Source organism: Chaetura pelagica, unplaced genomic scaffold (assembly GCF_000747805.2).
Source record: "Chaetura pelagica isolate M959 unplaced genomic scaffold, ChaPel_1.0 scaffold722, whole genome shotgun sequence".
Lineage (NCBI taxonomy): Eukaryota > Metazoa > Chordata > Aves > Apodiformes > Apodidae > Chaetura > Chaetura pelagica.
The window spans coordinates 262,625-286,600 of record NW_009952453.1 but is presented as its reverse complement, the minus strand read 5'-3'; the positions used below and the strand labels follow the sequence as shown (position 1 = coordinate 286,600).

General features: G+C 40.3%; 1 protein-coding gene across 2 annotated transcripts in view; it reads left to right on the top strand.

Annotated features, from left to right (window-relative positions):
* Positions 1-560: 560 nt before the first annotated feature.
* Positions 561-23,976, top strand: part of GLRA2 (glycine receptor, alpha 2) — a 131,706-nt gene continuing 108,290 nt past the window's right edge. For both annotated transcript variants that reach the window (XM_010008562.1, XM_010008561.1), the window contains exons 1-2: positions 561-628; positions 2,832-2,965. In XM_010008562.1, coding sequence (XP_010006864.1) covers positions 561-628; positions 2,832-2,965 — 202 coding nt within the window. The remainder of the gene's footprint in view (positions 629-2,831; positions 2,966-23,976) is intronic.

Below are 23,976 nucleotides of genomic sequence, written 5' to 3'. Positions count from 1 at the left end.
CCATCCGCCCCTCCCTCCGTCCCTCCCCGCTCCCCGCCGCCCCCTGCCCAAAGAGGGGGAAGCCGCCCGGCCCCGCAGCCCCAGCGCCGCTCAGCGGGACCCGTTTCCAAAGCGGGAGGGGGGATAGAGAACGTACCGGCACCAGGCGCTGTTCCCTTTGGCGCGATGCTCCTCGCCTAGTTGGGCTTCCTCTTCCTTCCTCCCCTTTTTTTTTCCCCCTTCTTCTTTTCATTCTTTCTTTCGTTTTCCTTCTTTTTCTTTTCTTTTTTCTTTCCTCTTTTCTTCCCCCCTCCCTCCGTCAGCACAAGCTCTGATGCTCTGTCTCTCTGGTGCTGGCAGCTGGCGACGAGCCTGGGCTTGACCTGACCATGATTCCAAGGACTGGCGTTGCTTTTTTACCCCCAGTGTGTAGAGATCCAGACCTTCTCTTCCCGATTGCCAAGAAAAATAAATGATCACTGAATTCGGGGACCGAGGCAGCACCAGCTCACTCTCCCCTCGCATCTCTCTCTGGAATCGCTTCTGGGATATTTTCCAAACCATCACAGAAAGCAGGAGGAATGAACCGGCAGCTAGTGAATATTTTGACAACCTTGTTTGCGTTTTTCTTAGAGACAAACCACTTCAGGTAGGTGATGATACAACTCTGTGTGGTGGCATTTGTTCAGAGGTTGTGGAAACGGTAACTGTACAGATACTACGCCACGGTAACCCGGTTTGTTTGCTATATTTAAGAGTTATTTCATGTTCATCCTATAGAGGCTATCCCTGTCACACGAGGAGACCCGTTGCTTGGTAACAAATACATCAAATAATAATCTCAAGTTTGGATGAGTTATTTTCCATTTCTGTCGTTCAAAGACATGTTTGTTGTTGCGTTGTTTGTTTGTGGTCAGTCGGTTGGTTGGTGGTTTTTTTTTTCCCACTGAGTATCAAAATAGTTAAAAACGTTTTCTTCAGTTTTCTTTCCAAAATGCAAATTCTCTGCTCCCACCAGAGTTTGTTTAGGAAGTTGCTTTGGTTCCCTCCTCTTCAGGCTTTGGAAACGATTGAACCAGTTTTGTCAGGGATGTAGTTTTTAAGAGAACCAATCCTCAGATTTTGGGAAAACCCTGGATCCGACCAGCATTGTGCTCACTTAAAGCAGCAGTACGTATGGTGGTGGTTTCCAATTATTATTATTATTTTTTAAATGGTTCATGAGCTTTTGCTTCAGATACTGAGTTTTTGCAGTCCAAAGCAAACAGGTCAGTTATTAACCAAACCAACATTTTAGCTGAGATTAGTGATTATAGTCTATGCTTCTCTGTATCTGCATGTACACATATAACGTGGTTTTATATGAGTAATGAGGTGTATATATACAGTGACAGAGTGAAATAGTGTTTATATTAGTGAGCCTGGGATCACCACACAACACATAACTACTGGCATCTTAATGAAAACAGAAGTAATTTGTCTAGTGACATCCCAAATAAACACACTGGATTAATTTCCCAGTTTTTATTATCTTAACTGAATGTTTTCAGTATTTAAGAGGGGAATAGAATCTATTAAAACATAAAGATGTTTTGTCATGGTACCGTGACATCGACAAAAGCAAAAAGAAATAACTGCCCCCCGTAAATGGAACCTGAAAAAACAGGGGGGATCACACCACAAAAACTCGCTTTCACTTGCCTTTTAATAATTCTGGTGTGTTTGTACAATTATAAGGGATTTGATAGTTGCTTCTCTTTCCAGATCCTCACCTGTATGTCTAATTTGTTTTTACTTATATAGAGATGCACCAAAAAAACCCCACAAGACACCCCTGAAACAGAGTAGTTCCCTGTGGGCAAATACTGAAATAGACAGTGGTTAAGAAGGCACAATCATAGAATTACTTTCAATATAGCTCAAATATTGTGTTGAAACATAGATTTAATGAAATTGGGTTTTTTAAGAATTCAGATAATGTTTTATGATAAAATCTGTGCCTCTACACACCAAATATGACCATGTCATTCTAATTCCTTTTTCCCAAGGAAACAGCCATGGGGAACTCCTACATTCTCATTCTCTGCAATACTTGATCTGCTTGCAACATGTAATATATGCTATGTACACCATGTTTTGCATGCGTTATGTGGTAACAGAAGTTTGCTCTTACATCCTGAAAACAGAGATGTGTTCCAAGAGCTTGCATATGAATATCAACTTGGGATAATATCGATAAATGTTATTACTTGATGTTCATTGGTAAAAAAAAAGTGTGATCAGATGTGACTGACTCTGGAATGCTTTTTGTCATGTTGGGTAAGAATGCAGATGTTCACTAGCATGATTACATCTTTGTTGAGTAGCATCTGTAAAGAATATTTTTTCTTTTGCATCTATATCTTCCTCAACATTAACTAATATTTTTCAGTGCTGACAGCTATTATCTGGAAGTTTAAGACCACCTTAAAGCAGTGTTAACATATAGTTTTAACAGCATATATATAATTGAAGCAATGATAGGAAATAGGGTATCAAAGACTCTGTAAGATTGATCTACACAATAAGATGAAGAGGAAATTGAACCTTTTAAAGTCTTAGAACAGTAATACATTTATTTTTAAAGCTGATTTTTTTTTTCTCAGTAGTAAATTGTGTCCATGTGTACTACTTGAAGCTCATTTTTATTCCTAGAATGAAGTTCTCAGGTGAAGAACAGACTTTATTATTCTATAAGAAGATTGTTACATTTACTGAATTAAGACAATATTTTTTTTAGTGATATAATTTCTCCATGACTTGAATACAATACAAGCTAAATATTAGCTAATGGTGGCTAATAATTTATTTAGGACGACATTCTGTAAAGAACATGATTCAAGATCTGGAAAATCCCCCTCACAGACCCTGTCTCCTTCAGATTTTTTGGACAAATTGATGGGAAGGACATCGGGGTATGATGCCAGAATCAGACCAAATTTTAAAGGTAAGTTTTTTTGAAGACTTGTTAATTAGTTATTTAAGTTTGGGACAAATTACAGGTTTGAGGGTATTACCTCCAGGTTCTGATTCTCTTTTAAATAACTTCAGTTTTCCAATGGAAATATGTCATGGAGATCAGTTGATCCATGGAGAGGACTAGGAGAGCAGTTGAGGTAATAAAGGTCCAGAGCTTGAAAAACCTCTTTTCACATGACAGTAATATTTAACTGCCAGAGGTTCCTTCTTAAGACCTTACCAATTCCACGTAGTAGATAGAACTCCAGATTTCACACTAAAAACTGTGGAGATGACTTTTTCCTGAGATTTTTAAGCCATTAAGATAACAATTTAAATGTTTTCAAGCGGAACTGTTGTCTTCTATATGGCAGTGTCTGAAGAAAAGGTCTATGCTTTTGCTCAGCTTGAAGAAAGTAAAATCTTCTTCCCCAAAGCAGGGAGATCGGACTCAAGGTATGCACACAGCAGATTTTATCCTGCAGACATTGACTGAATAATAAGATGTTGTCTGAATAATAAGAACCAATTTCTCAGGATACCTACAAAATATGAAAACCACATTTTATTTCTTACTTCCTCCCCTTTTCTTCCAAAATTTGGGCTGAGTTGTAAAGAGCCATCACCACCTTTCCAGCACAAAGAAGGCTGTGGACAGGAGGCTTCTTTTGCAACCATTAGCATTCACACCAAGTTTTCCCTGGTATCGTCCTGTAAATCCCTATGGACATGAGCACAGAATGTCTCACAGCCTTGAATGAAAGGAGTCAGGAGAGAGGTTTTCATTGCAAATATTTAGCACTTCTGGAGAGCCCTATCATTCCATCAAAACTGTCTCTTCTATGCCAATTTAAAGCTCAGAATGTGGTTTTACTTTGAAAACTGATAAAATACTTCCTGCCTTAACAAATCTCATGCCAGTGTACATTTGCTTAGTAGTGCTGTGGAAGTTGATAATGTCTGTAAAAAAACAATCACTTCTGAGCCAGTGAATGAACTGTTAGGAAAGAGGAAGCTTGCATGTCAATGAGAAAAAGTGTTTAATTAAATTTAGATCAAAGATCAGTTCCTTCTCTCTGTTCCACAAGTGCAAATTACAAGATTTGGAACAAAGTGCTTTTTTAAACTATTTCCTACACCTGAATGAGGAGAAACCTAGTATGCCTTTCAGAACCAAAGGTTTGAAAGCTGACCGATTAAAAAGCTCTAGTGAGGAAGACTTAGGTTTTAATTTTAGAATAGTTTTCAAAGTGCTTATTGTATTCCTGAACTGGAGTCCATATGATCTTGTAGTAAGTAAGATTGTGTTAGGCTCTCACATTTTCTTGGTGCGTTTTCATGACTATCAGTGAAGTTTTAAAGAATGCAAAAGAAGGCAGAAATTGCCTTAAGTGAGTAAGGTAACAATTATTCAGAAGTTAATCCTGCCCTTTACATGAGAGGAACCATTTCAGAAGACTTCTGCTTTATCTTTTGTAGCTCAGATAAAACCAAGAAGAGTAGTAATCCCTGTACTTAGGACAACTTAAAGACAGCTCTTTAGTGCCCCCCAGTATGTGTCTAAACACATTCCATGAAAAAACAGAGGAAGGGACAGATTCACAGCTTTGCTCCCCTGATGTGCAAGTGCCTAGTGCACTATGTCGGACAGTGCATGCTGAGGTGTTTGACAGACAGAGCTCCCCTCCAAGTCCCATGGTTTGTTTGTGTTTCCCAAAGGGAAGCTGCTGCCTGATGACACCTATGAACCCTTAACAGCAAAGCATCTGTCATTTCTTATTTTTTAAATAAGTCACTTTCAAGAGCAGCATAGCATTTTGCAGCAGTTTGAACTGATAAACAGATCTTCCGTGTTTTTTCGTAACTGCATTTCTGAGCTCTCCTGAAGTTCTCATTCTTTTGGTGAGAGGTCTAGAAGGTTTGATTGTTCTTTGCTACGTTCCTTTGAAGGACAATTTGTATCTCAGAGTTCAGAACTAGAGAGTTAAGTCGTACTGTTTTGAAATTCATGCCACTAGTCAGTGATCAAAAGTCCTCATCAAAACCTTGTCAGCTGGTAGCCATTTTTATTAGTCAACATAATGTCCATCCATTCTCCAGCTGCCCAAATAATGTTAACATTTTTAAAAATTGAAAATACTTACCCTCTATGTTACATGATTTTTCCTTTTAAAGAATAGGAAGTATAGCTGCAAAGTGGTCGAAATATATTTATTTTTCATGGAGTTAAGCAGTAGACAGATATTTTTTTGCACTGCATCTTGATTGTGACAATTATACTAATTCTTTCATCTTCTAACGTTCATTAATCTGTTTGAGATCTTTTTGTGGGTATGGGCTATTGTACAATGTTGACATTCTAAATCACGTAAATGGATAGATGGATGATATGTTGAATGATTATCTAATTTATAACATTTTTTTTGTATTTTTAAGAACTTTTAAGCATAAAAGAGGTCTGCAAGAGCAATGGTTTAAACTAGAGATCTGCTGTCTGGGATTAATACTTGTTTCCTGTTTTTCACAAAAGACTTTGTGGATCAAGATCATTGTGCCACTACTTGTGCATTTTTTTCAGCCTTTCCTGACTGTGACCAGTTCCATAGCTTTCTCTGAGTCCACCATACACATTTTAAAGTGTCTGAAGTCTGATTTCATGAAAAGGCAACTGAGTAGAACCCATTTATCTTATACCATTGATTATACCATAAATTTACTTTTATGATTAATCTGAATTACTGGAAAACAGCAGCTATCTGATTAACTTGTGGGAAAAAGACTATGCATTCTGAAGACAGAGGGAAATGCTATTTATTGGAACAAGGTGTTTAATCCAGATAAAGCATTTCATCATTAGTGATTTTTTTTCCCTAACTTGCTCTTGTGAATTAGAAAATTCAGGAAGATAGTGGCAGAGAAAGAGCTGAATATATAAATGTTTGGGGGAGGGAGGTTTGTTTGCTGTGTTGGGTTTTTTTACAGAAGTGCTTTATACTGCAAAATTTTTTATTTTTTAATTTTTTTTAAATCTTGTTGTCTTACACAACCATTTGAAATCAGAGGAGCAGATTTCTGGTTCTCCTTGACACATCCAGTAGTCAGATACAAAATTACCAGGCTCTGAGAGGGACTATCCCCCTGATGAAGAGACAGAGAGAACAGCCAGAGTGACAGCTCTCAAAATTGCCTTGCTTTAATCACTGTCTGTCAGATACTCAGTGTATACTTTTTCATCTTACACTTAGCTTTTATTGAATTTGAACAGGCTAATAATTTGTATAAGGACACAGAGGGGAATACTTTTAAATGTAAATATAAAGACTGCAATCTAATACTAATTGAAGTCCCTGAGCGTCTTTCTGCTGACAGCAAACACACGCTCATAGTTTTATGAGTTGAGTTGCTGTTTCTTCTTCAATTATAACATCATTTGAGCATGGTTTCTGTAAAATAATAAAAAGTGAACTCTGCTTGATATACTTTTTATCTGATTAACATTAATGTTGTATTTTTAAGTGATAACAGCAAATATCGACAAATCAGACTGATGTCTTGTACTTTGTCCACTGCATGCTTTCCATTCCTCAACAAAACCAGAAATGGCAGTGCAGGGCACTTGTGTTATAAAACTAGCCAAGAACGTGCTTTGTCACTGGTAGAAACCATGGATGGTTAAGTGATGTCTTAGACTGTTGTATACTCAGCTCAGGCTACCACAAGAACTCTATGTGCAATGCCTTAATAGAAGGGATCAATGTACAAATTAATCACAAAGTGGAATGGGGACTTAGGGAAAGTCACCTTGAATTAAAAATTCCCTAGCAGGTGTTGACCTTCAGAGATTACTAAATTATTTCCACTTTTGAATACCTTCATCTTCAAAAATCACTTACAAACTAAACATAAACTAGGAATGACCAGGTAGAGAAAACTATTTATCTATAGGCACTACCATGTCCTTTAAGCAATACTTGAAGTAGTAGGCTGGCTGTAATGCACTGGTCGGAAAGAAGGGGAGTTTGTCACCAGGAGCTCCAGAAGTGTTATCTTTTGGTATAGAAAACAACTGCAATGAGGATGATAGCAATTTTCTTTTGTATTGAATTTCATTCTATGTTTTGAGTGCATTCTCTACCCTGAAATCATTATTTGATAAAGAATATTCTGATTTTTATGGAGTTACCTGAAGACGAGCAGCAGTCCCCATTAATGTTACCCTTGTCACTGGATGGTGCAATGCAGTGTGAATTAACTTGCCCCAAAGCTGCTGTTTCTGAACTCAATGAAGTCTTGTCAGAGAGATGTAGTCTGGGGGTGTAGTGATTGTAGTTGTAAAATATTAGTCTGTGATTACAGTGGTATAATGTCATTTTCATGCTGAGTCAGTGCGTTTCTATCTGAATAATAAACACATGGACTAAGTAATTTACTGAAAATTAGCTTGACAACTGTTGCAGGAAATGGCTTATGCACTTTAATACTTTAACTCCTTGGCAGCAAGGGTCAGTTTCTCCCATATGTTCAAGCCCATTGCTTATTTATTTGGCCCCTGAGTTGACCGGTAATAAAATGCTTTAAAAAGCATGAATTGAAACCACTGAATGACATTTAAGGATGAAATTAATGGCATCAGGCTTAACAAATAGAAGAAGCTTCTCTATAGAGACACTGTCTGCAGAAGCTGACATTAGTCTACATGTGACACTTCATAATAAATACTTATTGGGAAAACAATCTGTAAATACATATGAAAATTAAAAAGCTTACCTAAGATAGGCTTTAGGACTGCAGAGATTAGTTGCCCAGTGGTTCCAGCCTTCCCAAAGCCAGACCTCAGTTGCTACTGATTACTGGCCATGAAGACAGATGCAGTGGGTATGCTGCACTGGGCTATTTCCCACACAGTTTGAGGCTCAAAGGGCCATACGTGCCCCATAGTGATTGAAATTCCATTCAGGTATGACAGCATGTAGGAAGGAATTGCATGTTATCAGTGCATTCCCATTGTAGGGCATAGGCTGAAGGTTTGTTGTAAGAGGAAGGAGGCTACTTGGCCAGGTTTTGGATGTGGCCAGGCCTTTACACTCCCTAAATAGAGGTTATATGAGATGTGAGAGTTTCCATTATTAGGGAGCTATTCTCTGGTTTATTTTCTGCCTAGAAACGTATCTACAGCTTCATGCTGTTATCGGGTGAAGATGTGTACACAAATCTCATGGCACAGTTAGATGATGCATGAGGGTCCTTACCCAGACAATAACAGGTTTGGCCGGGGTTTTTGTTGTTTGTTTGGTTTTTTTTTTTTTTCTTCAACTGTAAAAATGTAACTAAGGAAATTATGTCCAGCTCCTGCCCTAGGGGGCATGCAGAAACCTTTTTTACTGCAAATGTGCAAGGATTCATTTAATTGTGTTTATTTTAAAATTGCTGGATGCATGAGGGTCCTTACCCAGACAATAACAGGTTTGGCCGGGGTTTTTGTTGTTTGTTTGGTTTTTTTTTTTTTTCTTCAACTGTAAAAATGTAACTAAGGAAATTATGTCCAGCTCCTGCCCTAGGGGGCATGCAGAAACCTTTTTTACTGCAAATGTGCAAGGATTCATTTAATTGTGTTTATTTTAAAATTGCTGGTAAAGAGAGCTATGGATTGTTATTCTTCTCTTTCTTTAATTCATATTATCATGAAGACAGATGCAGTGGGTATGCTGCACTGGGCTATTTCCCACACAGTTTGAGGCTCAAAGGGCCATACGTGCCCCATAGTGATTGAAATTCCATTCAGGTATGACAGCATGTAGGAAGGAATTGCATGTTATCAGTGCATTCCCATTGTAGGGCATAGGCTGAAGGTTTGTTGTAAGAGGAAGGAGGCTACTTGGCCAGGTTTTGGATGTGGCCAGGCCTTTACACTCCCTAAATAGAGGTTATATGAGATGTGAGAGTTTCCATTATTAGGGAGCTATTCTCTGGTTTATTTTCTGCCTAGAAACGCATCTACAGCTTCATGCTGTTATCGGGTGAAGATGTGTACACAAATCTCATGGCACAGTTAGATGATGCATGAGGGTCCTTACCCAGACAATAACAGGTTTGGCCGGGGTTTTTGTTGTTTGTTTGGTTTTTTTTTTTTTTCTTCAACTGTAAAAATGTAACTAAGGAAATTATGTCCAGCTCCTGCCCTAGGGGGCATGCAGAAACCTTTTTTACTGCAAATGTGCAAGGATTCATTTAATTGTGTTTATTTTAAAATTGCTGGTAAAGAGAGCTATGGATTGTTATTCTTCTCTTTCTTTAATTTCATATTATTCCCCAGAACACGAGTCAGCTGGGGGAGTTGCATGGCTGCTCAGGTTATGTCTAGGCTTCTAGACAAATGGGACCAGAAAGCAAGCTTTAGCAGACCCTTGGGTTAACTATGCTTCTTAGCAGTTTGTTCATTCCCTGGATCTCTTTTTGAGCTTCCTGCAGACAGCTCTCTCCAAAGACAGTCAGAAAGGCTGTGAGCATGTAGCAGTGTAAGTACAAGCCAGCCAGTGCTGCTTGGCATCCAAACCAAGGGTCTGTCCCTGCTCTTCTTTTATAGTTAAAAGGTTAGACACAGTGATCCATATCATACTGGTTTGTTGCCTTTATCCAGAATCAGAGATTTAATTAAGACATATCAATAGACTTGGTTGTTGTCATGGAATATTGGTCTGCTGCTGCATAAAATGCCAAGGGAATTTGTGAAAAACAAATGTCAAAGCAGAGCTGAAGACCTTAAATGTAAGATCAGGAGACATTATTGTTCTGATTGTGTTCTAATTTAATGTTATTATTTTCATCACATCCAGTATCATGTTTAGATTAAAATTTTCTATACAGTTGAAGTTAATGCCTCAGGGTCACTTATTAAGCAGCTTGTTGTATTTCAGCTGTTTTAGAAAATGTGCAATTTATATATAGACTGTATCAAAACATGTACACTTAATTTACTATAAATATACTTATTTTTAAACTGCAAATTTATTACATGCAGTGATATAGTAGCTAGGAATATATATACATAAAGCAGATGTGCAGCTTTATTAGACAAACTTGTTATCATTTTTTTCCCCTTTGGAAATATGAATATAAATCTCTGATTAAGTAATCAAAAAATGCACGTTGGATGGTTCAGCTTCCAAATATGCATTTCACAATCTTTTCACAGAAACGAGTGATTTTAAGAGTCTACAGAGAAGACTCCCCCAGAATTACTTAGGCAGGGTTGTACAGGGTGTGATATAGCTCTAAAAGGAAGGGTGTACAATGCCTGACATAAATAGTAACTTACTAATGTCATGAACACCAAGTCCATTATTAAAATTAAAAATATACAGTAATATAAAGGCTGATTCTGGAAAGCATGACATTTCACCAAGCATTCAGTTACTTACCAGGTATAAATTAGAACAGCCTAGTGGCTTATCTCAACTGTGTGAGCTACCAGTAACCCTCAAGTATTGCAGGGGCAAGAAGGCAACCTTGAGTGCCCCTTATGCCTCATCTACATGTCAGCAGCTGGGGAGAATAGAAGCATAAAGGCTTCATGAGCCAATAAAAGAAGGAAGCTTTTAAAACAGGACTAAGATGGAATATAAGTCCACAAACAAAACCGCCTGGAAATCCTTTATCCACCTGCTGTATAAAGCTGGCAGTACATTACTGTTTTAAGTTTCCTCTGATTCTCTCAGTTCTGCTCCTGAGTGTGTCCAGGACTGCCCCAGGCTGCTTCACTAAACACCCACCTTAATCCTAAACCAAAGCCAGCCTCCCTGCTGAGGCACTTCACTTCCATCTCCCTGTAGGGGCAGACACCTCGGAGCCTGCCTCATATTCCACAGGAAAGGGAGGCTGGATCTCAAAAAAAACCAAAACCCAAAACACTGTCTATGGGTGGCCTGCTGCTTTTTACAATATACAGAAGATTTTCAGTCCAGTTTCCCATCAAGTTCAGTATCTGATCCACAGGGCTATAAACTATTCTCAGTGGTCCATTTTGCAGCAAAGAATTCAAACTTCATCAGGCCAGAGAAGAAATACAAGGGGAACATGGCTTTTCAGCCTGCAGTGTAGCTGCTTGTCTGAGAGGGGAGAGTCTTTAGACCATTTTGATGTGAGGCACAGAAATGACTGTTGTAGTCATTACAGCTTAGGGGCAGCTGATGGAAATGTTACAGAAAACATTGTAAGAACAGGGATTGAGAGCCAGCACTTCTCTCATTCTTCCCTGACCAGTAAGATACAACTGTGCATGAGTGGACTTTCTCTTTCTCAGAATGTTGTATCCTAAGTGCTTTGCTGCACAGCTTGCTGGGCTCAATAGTCTATCCACACCTGCTAAATATTTTTTTTAAAGTGACCATTGTTACACTTTAGAATTAATCCCATTTGCTTTGAATAGGAGACAGTAAGAGAGATTCCACCCCATTGCCCAAGAAGCCAATAACCTTGTAGTCTAGAAGATGCAAGTTTGCATCCCTTCAATCAGTGGTAGGTGTGAAAGACCTTAGAATGAACTTCTGCCTGAAATCTCTCAACACTTGCCAGGGGTTGCAAAACTGGTTGTATTTTAGGAAGAAAAACTAAAATGCTTGGCAGATTTTTCAAAGTGAGATTGTATGTGTTGACTTGGTGGAGAATGCTCTAAGCAGTGGATCTTGAATGAGGTACCTCAACCTTGCTGAGAAGCAGAGCTTTAGGAGGACTCCAAAGAGTGCATAACAAATTATTTGCTCTCAATAAATGATGCCACACTGTGCTGAAACATCGTGCTCTGCCCATGGACTGTACAAGGCCCTTGGAGTTCCTCCTCAAGGGCCTGAGTGTTACTCACCAGAGTGTCAGACACTGCACCTCCTTCTGTCTGTAATGGGGCTGAGATTTTTTTTTTGTCTATATCAAGCAGTGGGCTGTCCAGGGAAGCACAGTAGCAGTACAATGTGCTTCTCTGAAAGCTAATAACCCCTACCTGTGTGCATCTGTGTCTCCGAAGTCCAAGACTGCATCAAAGGAATAGGGCACATCTGTGACTAGCAGAATTGTGGGCAATTTCCCTTAAATAGTAGTAACTGATAGTCAACTGATACACACTGCAGGAACAAACTCATTCTTCCTCCATTCCAGGAATGGGTTATCTCCCTTGATTTTGTACTTGGGGAAATATAGCTAAGAGGCTGAATGCTTTTCTTCAGCAGCACAGTTCGTCAGGGAAAACCTAGGATTAAAATTTACCAGATCAATACTCTATATTAGGCTGCCCCTATTGACTACATTGCCGGAGTATGCTGTCTTTATGTCTTTGTCTTAGGCTATAAAACTGTCTTATTAGGATTGCTCTTTCTTCTTGTGCTTTTTACTATGTCTAATAAAGCATTAGTCCTAAATAACAAATTAAATAACAATAACACTTTTTCTGGAATGCTGCTATAAACTCTCACACTGTAATTTAGAGCAATTATTGAAGAGATGCATGCAAATTATGTGCATGGGGCCAAATGAGGAGCATATGTAAAAACTATATTTTTTGCCAGATGTGAATGTCATACTCTCTCTCATGACAAACTAAAATGAAGATGAGGCCATTCCACATAAGAGTTTCAGCTGCAGTAATTTTCCTTTCCAGACATTGATATCCCATCAGATGGAGCATTCCGATGTGTTAAAAGCCTTTGGTCACTCTGGTTATAGAAGCCATCCTAAAAATAAGCATCTGGGAGAATTTTGCAGCGCTTTGGCTCAATACTCCTGAGAATACTTTTGCACCTCTTTGGCTTCGTGCCTTTCAAAATTTTGGTTTTATCACACTTCTGAGGTGTGTTTTGTGTGAGGTAAAGCACACACAATCTGTTAAAAGCAGATTTTAACTTTAAAAAGAAACAAAAAACTAACAAAAAACCCCATCAAATTATGACTAATTAGGGACAGATTAAGTCTGGCCAATAAGATCCCTAGCGTGGATATAGTTTCATGTGGATGACTTTGTGGAAGACTCCTACTCAGCATGACTATTTCTGGTGGAAACCAGAAAAAGATCAGATGCCTTGACCCTGCAATACACTTTAAGTCAGCAGAGTCCTTAGCCTGTGTGAAAGCCATGTGATGCTCCTCACAGCAATGCAGTGAGCATCCTGCATCAAAGAGCTGTTTTTTTATCAGCAAAAAAGTAAGTCAGTAGGTTTATAAGATGCTTGTTTTCTAGTCTGGTGAAGGGTACTCATTCCCTCTCTCATTCTTCCAGTCATTTTATATATATAGGAAGAACTGGTGACTGAAAAAATTGCTGGTGAATAACACCCAACATGTGCTTTAAGTACGTCTTGCAGTTAACAGACAGATCCTTTTCAGTATTCAGGATGTGTGAGACTACAAAGGTGGTTCCTAAAGGGAGTGGGGATGTATGAAAGAGGAGGATAGGAGGCTGAGCCAAACATGCAATAGATCAGTTGATGGGAGTATTGAATCTGAGAGTCAGGAAGGAGGAATTAATTTAAAAGTAATATTCTGCGCAGATTGTAAGGAAATAAATTGAATGATAAGGAGGCAAAAAATGGCAAAAGTTTGAAAAGGTATTTTATTAGTGCTAGATGTGGTGAGTATTTGGGTCTGTGTGTCTCTGACCAGCTGCAGTTTGTCATCTATACCAGCTCCTGGCCATTTCTGTTGTCATTTGTTCCTATGCCTGAGCCATCCCGTTTGTACACATCTCGTTGTTCATCTGTTGCCCATATATTAGTTGGTATATAATTCCCTAGAATCCATATATTATATATTGATCACCCAAACTGTTTCTGACAGTAAAGCAAGAATCTTTATGGAGGCATTAAAGGAAAATCTGGCAGAACTGTAAAATAAAGCGAATGTCTGAGCTCAGAGGAACAAAATGAAAGGGATTAAAATTGATTCTGAGGCCTCTCTGTGGCCACAGAGAGAGGTATTGACCAAGTCCTGTATTTGAGACTGTAGCTATTGACACTTATAACTAAGCTTCCATTAATGTTCACAGCACAAGATCAGAATCACAGATAAGGAACAAAGTAAGAAAGATTTAGAGAGAAAGGAGCCAAGTGCCAATTTATTTTTCTTTTAAATAAATATTTTGTGATGAGTATGCCAAGTAGAATAAAGCAGTTCATTCTGATTGGAAACAGAAGCCTAAACTGGTTGACAGCATTTCAATATTATCATTAATACTTCTTTATTCATTAAGCAGATCTTCTCTCCTGTCTTCTTTTCTCAGTGAACATTTTTTATTTTGTGGTTCCAAGTGGTCTCTTAGATGAGTTGGCTGCACTGACTTCATAAAACATTATTAAAATGAAATTACCCAGGAGGAGATTGACTGACCCTATGCTGGAGTGCAAATTAAATGACTAGAGATGTAATACTATCTTTTGTTTAACTGCATTCAGGAGTGTCCCAGGCCTCTGCACACCATATGCAGTTTACATGCCAATCAGCAGCAAGAGCTCTGTCTTCATTAATGCAAAACAACTGAGCAGTTTCTCAGCAGCAGATGCAAGGAATACCTCTGCTACCTGCTCTCATTGAGGACAAGAGCCCTTGCTTTCCATTTGTTCACTTAATTGAGCATGGTTTTGTGATAAGAAATAGGTGCCTGGATCTTTTCATGTCATAAGAGAAGCAAACAATTAAATTTCCCCAAATACAACCCATTGCACTATTACATTGGAGGAAGGAAAACTTCAGAAGGAGATGCTTCTTGTCATGGCTTGGAATGGAAAGATTTGAAGGAAGAGAGGAGAGCTCAGAGGGGAAAAAAAATTTGCTTGATGAACATATGAATAATGAAAGTGTTTATTTGAATGTTTTCAAAGTTGACAGAAGTACTAAGTAGTTTTGCACCATAGACTCGTAGCTCCGATGGGAAGTTTCTGGATGTAAGATTTCTGATTCAGTTTTGTTTTTTTTTAAGAGTTATTTCCACAGACTCATTTGCACATGGAAGGCTTTAGCTCTGGAACTGGCTGCACTCAGTGACTGAGGCTTGTGTAGAAATATCTGAATTAACTTTTAAGTAATTTGCTCAGAGGTGCTCTGCACCACAGCGGGGTGATACAGAGCTCAGCACAAGCTATAAAGCCTGAGGTTAATGGCCTCCTGTGAATTCCAGCCTAGCATACCCACATGGGTACAAGCCCTCAAACTGCCTATACAAAGGCCAGCTCCAGTGAATTTATACAATCCATCATGACTGCTGTGTCTATATATTCTTTGTAGACTAGTTCAGGTTAGCTGGATAAATCAGGAGCATGTCAACTGTTCTAAAGGGCTTTTCATTTCTGAGCTCCTGGTTTGTGGAGTGAAATAAAATAGTACTTGAAAATTTGTCTTGAGCAGTGTCTATTAGATAACCTATGTGGAAATATCCCACTGCATCCCAGAGCTGACAGTAATATATGTTTCAGTTATCAGCCTCAGCAGAAAGAGGCAGGGAAGAATGAACATGTCATATGGACTATCCTGTAATGCCAAATGCAGAACAGAAGAGGTTTTGTAGTGTGAGACTTACCTTCCTCTTCCAGAGCTCTGGCTGTGGACAAAGGCATTCACTGAATGTATAGCATGTCAATCCAACAATTTCACAAGTGCTTTAAGGCACAAAAAAGTGCATCTTAGCAGGGATTCTCCTTCCATGAAAAGCTGATAGGATTTTACTGGCGTGACTCTTATTACTTTCAGAAATAGTCCACAGCTGAAAGCTCAGATACCACTTCAGAAATTGATTACTCCCTCCTCGACCTCAGACTACACCAATGTATATACATAGGTGGCTTTAGCTGTACTTACTCCAGAAACATTTTCTTTCTGTGACTCATACTGTAATCACCTGGATCTGACAGTCACTTGGGTATTTGTCTTATGACTCCTCAGTGGCGTTTTGCTGAGGAAGAGCTTTCAGTTTTGGAATGTGACATGCCTTTTTTATATCCAGGTCATGTTGTAAGGCTGGATTTTCCTCAGATGTTTTCCCAAGTTAACCAAGCTAAGGGAAGCAGCTTAAATCTTGATTTAAGAGAAGAGTTCTCTTCAGGCCATTTTGTTTATTTATATTTGTGTGCATGCCTGCTTGTAAAGGTCTGGAAATGGGCTGCTGAAAATAGGGAAAAATTGTACTCAGCTCTATCTATAATGCTTTCCTGTTGATTCCATTCTGTGTTGTCTCTATGTGTCACCTGCTTTGTGTAGCACATGCTGTGTCTCCTCTGGTCTGTGAATACCATTGCCATAAGTGGTGTTTCTCACTTACATTTCTCAGATGCTCTTTAGTATTTGGGCTTAATGATATCAGTGATAATGAGAGCCCTAAAAAGGACTTAACCAATCATTTTGCAGGTCTTGATCTAGCTCTGTAGGTGTCCTTTGGCTCTTAGCCTTATTCTGTTCATCGTAAATGTATTCTGATAGCACAGAAAATTATTGAGTCTCAGATGCAACAGTAAGTACCCACAACTGTTCCCACATTCACACCAAGAGTTATGTCATTCTCAGCAAGCTAAGATATGATATATGACAGATGAACTTTCAGAGGATGTTGGTTGTAGCTTGATGAAGCAGAACAAGAATTTTAGACTCATAGGATCACAAAATGGTTTGGGTTGGAAGAGAGCATTAAAGGTCATATTGTTCAGCCCCCCTGCAGTAAATGGGGACATCTTCAACTAGAGCAGGTTGCTCAGAGCCCTGTCCAACTTGACCTTGAATGTTTTCAGGGATGGGACATCTATTACCTCTTCGGGCAAATTGTGCCAGTGTTTCACCACCCTCATTGTAAAATATTTTTTTCCTTATATCTAGTCTGATTCTACTCTCCTTCAGTTTAAAACCATTACCCCTTGTCCTATTGCAACAGACCCTGCTAAAACTGTACTCCAGTCTTTCTTATAGGTCCCCTTTAAGTACTCACAGGTGGCAGTAAGATCCCCTCAGTCTTCTCTTCTCCAGGCTGAGCAACCCCAACTCTCTCAGCCTTTTCTCATAAGATAGCTACTCCATCCCTCTGATTATTTTTGTCTGGGTGCCTCTGGATGACATGCTGTCTCTCAAGCATGTCAACTGCACCACTCAGCTGCCCTCACAAGTGCAGAGATGAAGCTGCCAGGTTGGTAGTTCCCAGGGTCCTCCTTTCTACCCTTTTTTAAGATGGGTGCAATGTTTCTATTTTTCCAGTCACCAGGGACTTCACCTTACTGCCATGCCTCTTCAAATATCATGGAGAGTGGCTTGGCAACTGCATCAGCTGATTCCTTCAGGACTCATGAATTTCATCTTGTCAGGACCTATAGACTTACATACATTCAGGCTCCTCAGGTGGTTGTGATCCTGATCTTCTCTTATAGTGTCAGGGACTTAGCTCCCCCAGTCTCTGCCTTCCAGTTCATCCACTTGAGAGGTGCAGAAAGAGAAGTTGCCAGCAAAGACTCAGACAAAAAATTCCTTGTCCATTGTTACCTCTTGCTAAGTTCAGCTCCAGCTCTGCCTTGGTCATCCTGGCCTCATTCCTACACAACTGGGCAGCATCCCTATACTCTTCCCAGGATACCTGTCCCTGCTTCCACTGCCTGTGCATTTCCTTCTGTTCCAGCTGTCTAGTTCCCTTGTCCTTGTGGGCAGTTTTCCAGGGTGTCTTATTGACTAATTTCTTGAATAGCTGGAATTTTGCTTTCCTAAAATTCAGGCTCTTGACTTTACTCTTTGCCTGACTCATATCCCTCAGGACCAGACTCCATCAGTACATGGTCACTGCAGCCCAGGCTGCCTCCAGTCTTGACACTGTCAATTAGCTCACTTGTGTTGGTGACCATCAGGTTCAGTAATGCATCCCCTCTGGTAAGGATGTCTATTATCTAGCTTAAAAAGTTATTCTCAGTGCACTTCAGGAGTGCATCTTTGCATCTGTGCAAAGTACCATACAATTTCAGAGGTTCCTGAGATCTGTGCTCTTTTGGGTTTTTTGGCTTTTGGACCTTTGTTTCCTTGTTTGTTTAGTAGGTAGAACTGTCATCAATTAATAATAAAAGTGACATAAGCATAATAATTTGTCTGGTACATAGGATTGTGGTGAATGCTTCTATTCTAGAGCATCAAAGCTGTATTTCTGTCCCCAGCACAGAATCCATGGTCCCTGGCCACAGGACTTGCTGAGCTGCCTTTGATAGCACTTCTCCAGTCCTTGCCTTGCCTGCCCCACTCTGAGCAGGGAGGAAGACAGGGTGGTAAAGAACTTGCTCCTGCCTAGTGACTATGGCCAGCTGAGGTGTCCCAGAAGTCTTTCAGCATTGCTGTCTTGACTTACAGGGATGTGCCTGCAGGACCATGAAGAGATGCATGGGCAAGCTTTTGAAGTGGTAATTCAGGTACATGTAGTACTGCAGCTACAGAAGCAGAGTTCTCCATAGGGGTTATCTCTGCTTCAAGTCTCATAAGGACAGTGCTGGGTGTTGGAGGCTGGTCAGTTTGATTGAGAAGAAATGGTTGCTAAAACCCCAGATGCCTTCAGAAATGGTAATTAAAAACCATCTCAAACAAGATCTGATACTCTCCCCTCCTGTCCTGGGATCTGTGTTACCAGTGCTCACCTCAATGCGTGGGGCTTTGTCCCACCCTCAAACATATTTTGAACCTCTCCCTTTTTTGACCTTGGACATGAAATCCCTGCTCCACAGACAAAGGGATGCTCAGTCCCTGGTGGAATCACTGCCTTCTCATTTTGCCCCTTAGTTTCTTATTTCTGGATCCCTGCTCTATCCCCACACTCAGGTGGGATTGATTTTAGTCTTTTTAAACAGTCCTAGTGCTTATCCTGAACTCTGTGATAAGAGAAGGGCAGTTCAGCTCTTGTTTCTCCCTGTATGTAGAACAAAACAAACCATTCCAGATGGTGGGAAAAAAAACTCTTTCCATTGGCACATGGGACAAAGTCGGAGGTAGACCAAAAAGTGCTAAGTATAGATGCCAGGGGTGCTACCACCCCCCCTGAGAGAAAGACACAGGAATCTTCACTGATCTGTGAATATCTTGCCAATAATTTCCATAAGGTGATTTTGTCTCATTAACTCTAATTTTTGCTTCTACACCTCTCTCTGCCTCACCCAGTTCTCTTTGTATTTCAGTTTGCTTACAAAATCCCTTAATAAATACACATATCAAATAAAATTGGCAAGTTCACAGGTTTCATTTTAAATCCTTGTATGATTTTAATACTCTCACTAAGGACTTTTTTAGCTATTTGACTGAAATTAATGTGAAGACAAAAAGGCTGCCAGGTGCAGACTGGAAACTGTAAACAAAAAAGGCAGAGTTGAGATGGACATGAGAATACAGATATGATTAGTTGCTGTTAGGATGATCTCCAGAGCAAGAGCGCAAGTACATCTTCTCAATAACCTACCAAATGTAGAAAGTTTTGAGGCCATCAAATCTCAATACCAGAGAGTACTCAGCAAAAACTGCAGGTTGCAGCTGGGCTAGACCCAGTGCACATTTTTCCGCACTCATCACTCAACGTAGGCAGTCCTCCATATCTTGGGGTGGATTCAAGCCCTCTGGCAGTTGACAAGGAAGAGATTTGCTCTTGTATTGAGTTTGTGTGGCAAGGTTTTTGTAGTGGAGGTCTAGAGGGGTGACTTCTATAAGAAGCTGCTAGAACCTTCCCCTATAACTGGCAGAGCCAATGTCAGCCATATCCAAGATGAACCTGTTGTCGGCCAAGGCAGAGCCCATCAGTGGTGGTGGTACCACCTCCGTGATAACGTTTTTAAGAAGGGGAAAATGTTTTTGTGCAACAGCAATTGCAGACAGAGGGAGGAGTGAGAATATGTGAGACAAACAACTCTGTAAACACCAAGGTCAGTAAAAAAGGAGGGGGAGGAGGTGCTCCAGGCATCAGAGCAGATTTCCCTGCAGCCCATTGTGAAGACCAAGGAGAGGCAAGCCATCCCCCTGCAGCTCATGGAGGTCCATGGTGGAGCAAATATCCACATGCAGCCTGAGGAGGACCTCTTGCCAGAGTAGGTGGATCCCCAAAGGAGAATGTATGCGAATGGGAAGTCTGGGCTGAAGCAGGTTCCTGGCAGGACCTGTGAACCTATGGAGAGAGGAGCCACACTGGAGCAGTTTTGATAGCAGGAGCTTTGACCCTGTGGGGGACCCATGCTAGAGCAGCTCATGAAGAACTGAAGCCTGTGGGAAGGAGTCATGTTGGAGAGGTTCATGGAGGACCACCTCCTGTAGGAGGGACCCACACTAGAGCAGGGGAAGAGTGTGAGGAGTTTTCCCCTTGTAGAAAAAGGTTCACCCGAAGCAACTTGTGATGAGCAGACCTCAACTCCAATTCCTGATCTCCTTGAACCAATGGAGGGGAGGAGGTAGAGAGTTTGAGTTGTAGTTAAGTCCTGGAAGAAAAGAGGGGCGGGGAGAAGGTGTTTTAAGATTTGGGTTTTATTTCTCATTATCCTACTCTGGTTTGATTTGTAACAAATTCAGTTAATTTTCCCCAGGGTGAGACTGTTTTGCCTGTGGCTGCAATTGCTGAGTCATCTCCCTGTCCTTATCTCCACCCATGAGCCTTTCACTGTATTTTCTCTGCCCTGTCCAGCTGAGAAGGGGAAATGACAGAGTGGCTTTCTTTGATGGGCACTTGATGTCTAGCTAGGGTTCATGTACCACAGCCCTCCAGACAGACAGAGTCAAGGTCACAACCACCTTTGGTACAGGAGCTATGATGCAATATGCCACAGCAAACTCAGGGGAATACTGAGCGTTCAGGTTTCTTGTGAGTAAGGTTAGCAGATGAGTGCTGAAGACTTTCTGTAAGTGCTAAGTGCCCCCAAGACATGGGAGGTATATGACACATTATTGTGTCAGAGCTGTTCAAGAAAGCAGCATTGGAGAGTCCTATTGACTGGTGGCAGCAGCAGACCCAATGGGAAAGCAGGGGGATGGGAGCTGCAGGGAACAGAAGTGGTATCTTAGCTGTTTGTCAGAATATCAGACATCTACTTTCTGCTGGTTTTGAGCATTAACTACCTGTTTAGGTTTTTTTGTTAGGGCTTGTTTGGTTGGTTGTTTTTTTAATATTTTTTCCCCAAAGTATTTTCAAGAAACAGGCATTTTCCTTATGACTCAAATATCACTTTAATTATCTTGAATGCACCTGAAAGGCACCTGCACTTTTACCTTGTTGAAATGGAGGTGACAAAGGACAAACTAAGGGGAAAAAGGAATTCATTATAAAGTATATATTGCTTAATTTTTCAGGGAAAATGTAATTTTATATTTTAGGTAGTGAAGTAAAATTAAATATTTCCAGTGCCTTTGAAGAGCTGTAGATTATGTTCTCAAACCTTGGCTATACTTCATAGAAGTTTGCTACTTTCATTTTAAAAGAAATACTAGATAAAAAAAAAAAAATCACATAGGATTGAGTGTGTTAAATGTTCCACTGGAAAAAGTGGTAAGAGTGTGACCTCTTTAAAGGGCACTTCTTTCTTAAGATGTGCACCTATACACTCCTTCCCCATGGGATAATACCAACAGTAGAAAAAAAAATGAAATAGATTATTAGAAAAAAGAATCAAAGCATTGCAAACTTCAGTGTTCAGTCAGTTGTTTTTTTCTTATCTACGTCATTCAGATCATGTGTCCTATGCACATTTAGAAACCCCTTCCCTAGCAGATTGACTTTAAGAGAAAGTTGGGCTTTCAGCTTAGAATCTGTAAGTTATATAATCAAATTTTACTTTTCAAGATTCTCTAGTCAGTGCCTTCTGTTCTCATTTGGTTGCAAATCTTGCATTACATTTTGATGTTTATAAACAAACATAAATGATCAGAAAACCTGAATTGGTGATATCTCACCAGTAAAGCTCTTTCCAGAAAACTCTGGGGATGAAATGAACATGGCTGCTTTTGCTGGAAGCAATTAAGTTTACTGAGTTCTAATGCTATTCCTCGTCTACCATCAGAAGGCAAGTACAATTGAGTAGAGAAATGGAAGGAGATATTTGTTTTGTTGCAGGATACAGTGCTCTAGCAGGTACCTCCTTAGTGTACATCTGATCTTCTGTCTGTGGTGCAGTAATATATTTCCTAACATAGGTAAGAGTGTTTACTAGATTCTGCTGGCCCTCAGAAATTGTAAGCTGTGATGCTCACATATGGCAGCTTTGGGAAAACAACACCATGAGATTAAAGAAATGTTGACAAAGAGCATGGGAAAATGTCAAGGCATTCAATGTCTCCTTTTCCTCATTCTTTAATGATAAGACTGGTCTTCAGGAATCCCATGCCACTGAGACTGGTGGAAAAGTCCAGATCAAGAAACACTTAGTGGAAGAGAGTCAGGCTAAATAGCACTTAGGCAAACTGGACACAGACAAGTCCATGGGACCACACAGAAAGCACCCATGAGTGCTGAGTGAACTGGCTAATGGTATTATGATGACATTTCTGTTTATCTTTGAAAGGCTGTGGTGACTAGAGCAGGTTCCTCATCATGAGAAAAAGAAAAAGAAAAAAAAAAAAAAGTAAAAAAAAAAAAGTCACTCCTATTTTCAAGAAAGACAAGGAGAAGGATCCAGGAGCTATGGGCTGACTGGCTTTACTTTACAACTTTAAGCAAATAGTCCTTGAAGCCATTTTCATATATGAAGGCCAGGACTGAGAGTAGTCAGCATGGATTTATTAAGGGGAAATCATTCCCAACCATGCTAATAGCCTTCTATAATGGCTTGACTGGCTTCGTGGATGAGAGTAGAACAGTGGATGTTGTTCATCTCAAATTTAGCAAGGCTTTTGGCACTTTCTCTTACAACATCGTCACAGACAAAGTATTGAAACAGACTAAGTAAATGGACAGCAAGGTACACAGAAAACTGAATGAATTTCCATGCTCAAAGAGTTGTGAGCAGCAGCACAGAGTCCAGCTGGACCCCAAACACTACTGGTGTACTGCAGTGGTGAATACTGGGCCAACACTGTTGAACATCATTAATTACTGGGATGATGGGGCAAAATGCACTCTCAAGAGTGGGAGGAATGACTGATGCTCCAGAGGGTTGTGCTGCCATTCAGAGGGATCTGGATAGGCTGCAGAAATGGGCCAACAGGAGTCTCAGAATATGCAGCAAGGGAAATGCAATCCTGAACCTGGTAAGAAACAATGCGAGAGATTACCAGCTGCAATTCAGCTTTGCAGAAAAGGCTGTGGGGGTCCTGGTGGTCATCAAGTTGAACATGAGCCAGCCACGTTCCTCTGCAGCAAAGAAGGCCAATAGCCTCCTGCATTGCCAGCAGGTGAGACACACTCTGCTCAGCACTAGTGAAACACATCTGTGAGACATATCTGGACTGCTGGGTCCATCTCTGGGCTCTCCAGTACATGAGAGACATGCACTTACTGGCATAGGCACAGAAAAATGTCATTAAGTGATCAAAGGACTGGAGGTTCTGTTACGTGAGAGAAGGCTGAGATTACTGAGGCTGCTCAGCCTGGACAAGAGAACACTCAGGGAGATATTATCCGTGTGCATAATTAACTATTGGGGAATAAATAAAGAAGATTCTACTCAGTAGTGCTCAGTAGCAGGACAAGAGGCAGTGGTCACAAACCAAAACACATTACTTTGCACTTAAACATAAGAAAAACCTTTCCCTGTGAGGGTGACTGAGCACTGGCAGAGATTACTTAGACAAACTGTGGAGCCTCTATCCCTGGAAATATTAAAAACCTGATAGGGCATGGTCTTGAGCAACCTCCTCTAGCTGACTCTGCTCTGGGACTAGATGGACTAGGAAAACTGGGTTATTTCCAGAGGTTCCTTCCAACTTCAATCATCCAGTGATTCTGTTTGTTTAGATGTAGAGAAATATGTTGGTCAAGCTGCCTAGCTAGTTAAAACAGCATTGAGGAAAAAAGAAAAAAAATATGATGCTATGAAGGGAGGGCAGCAGACAGTT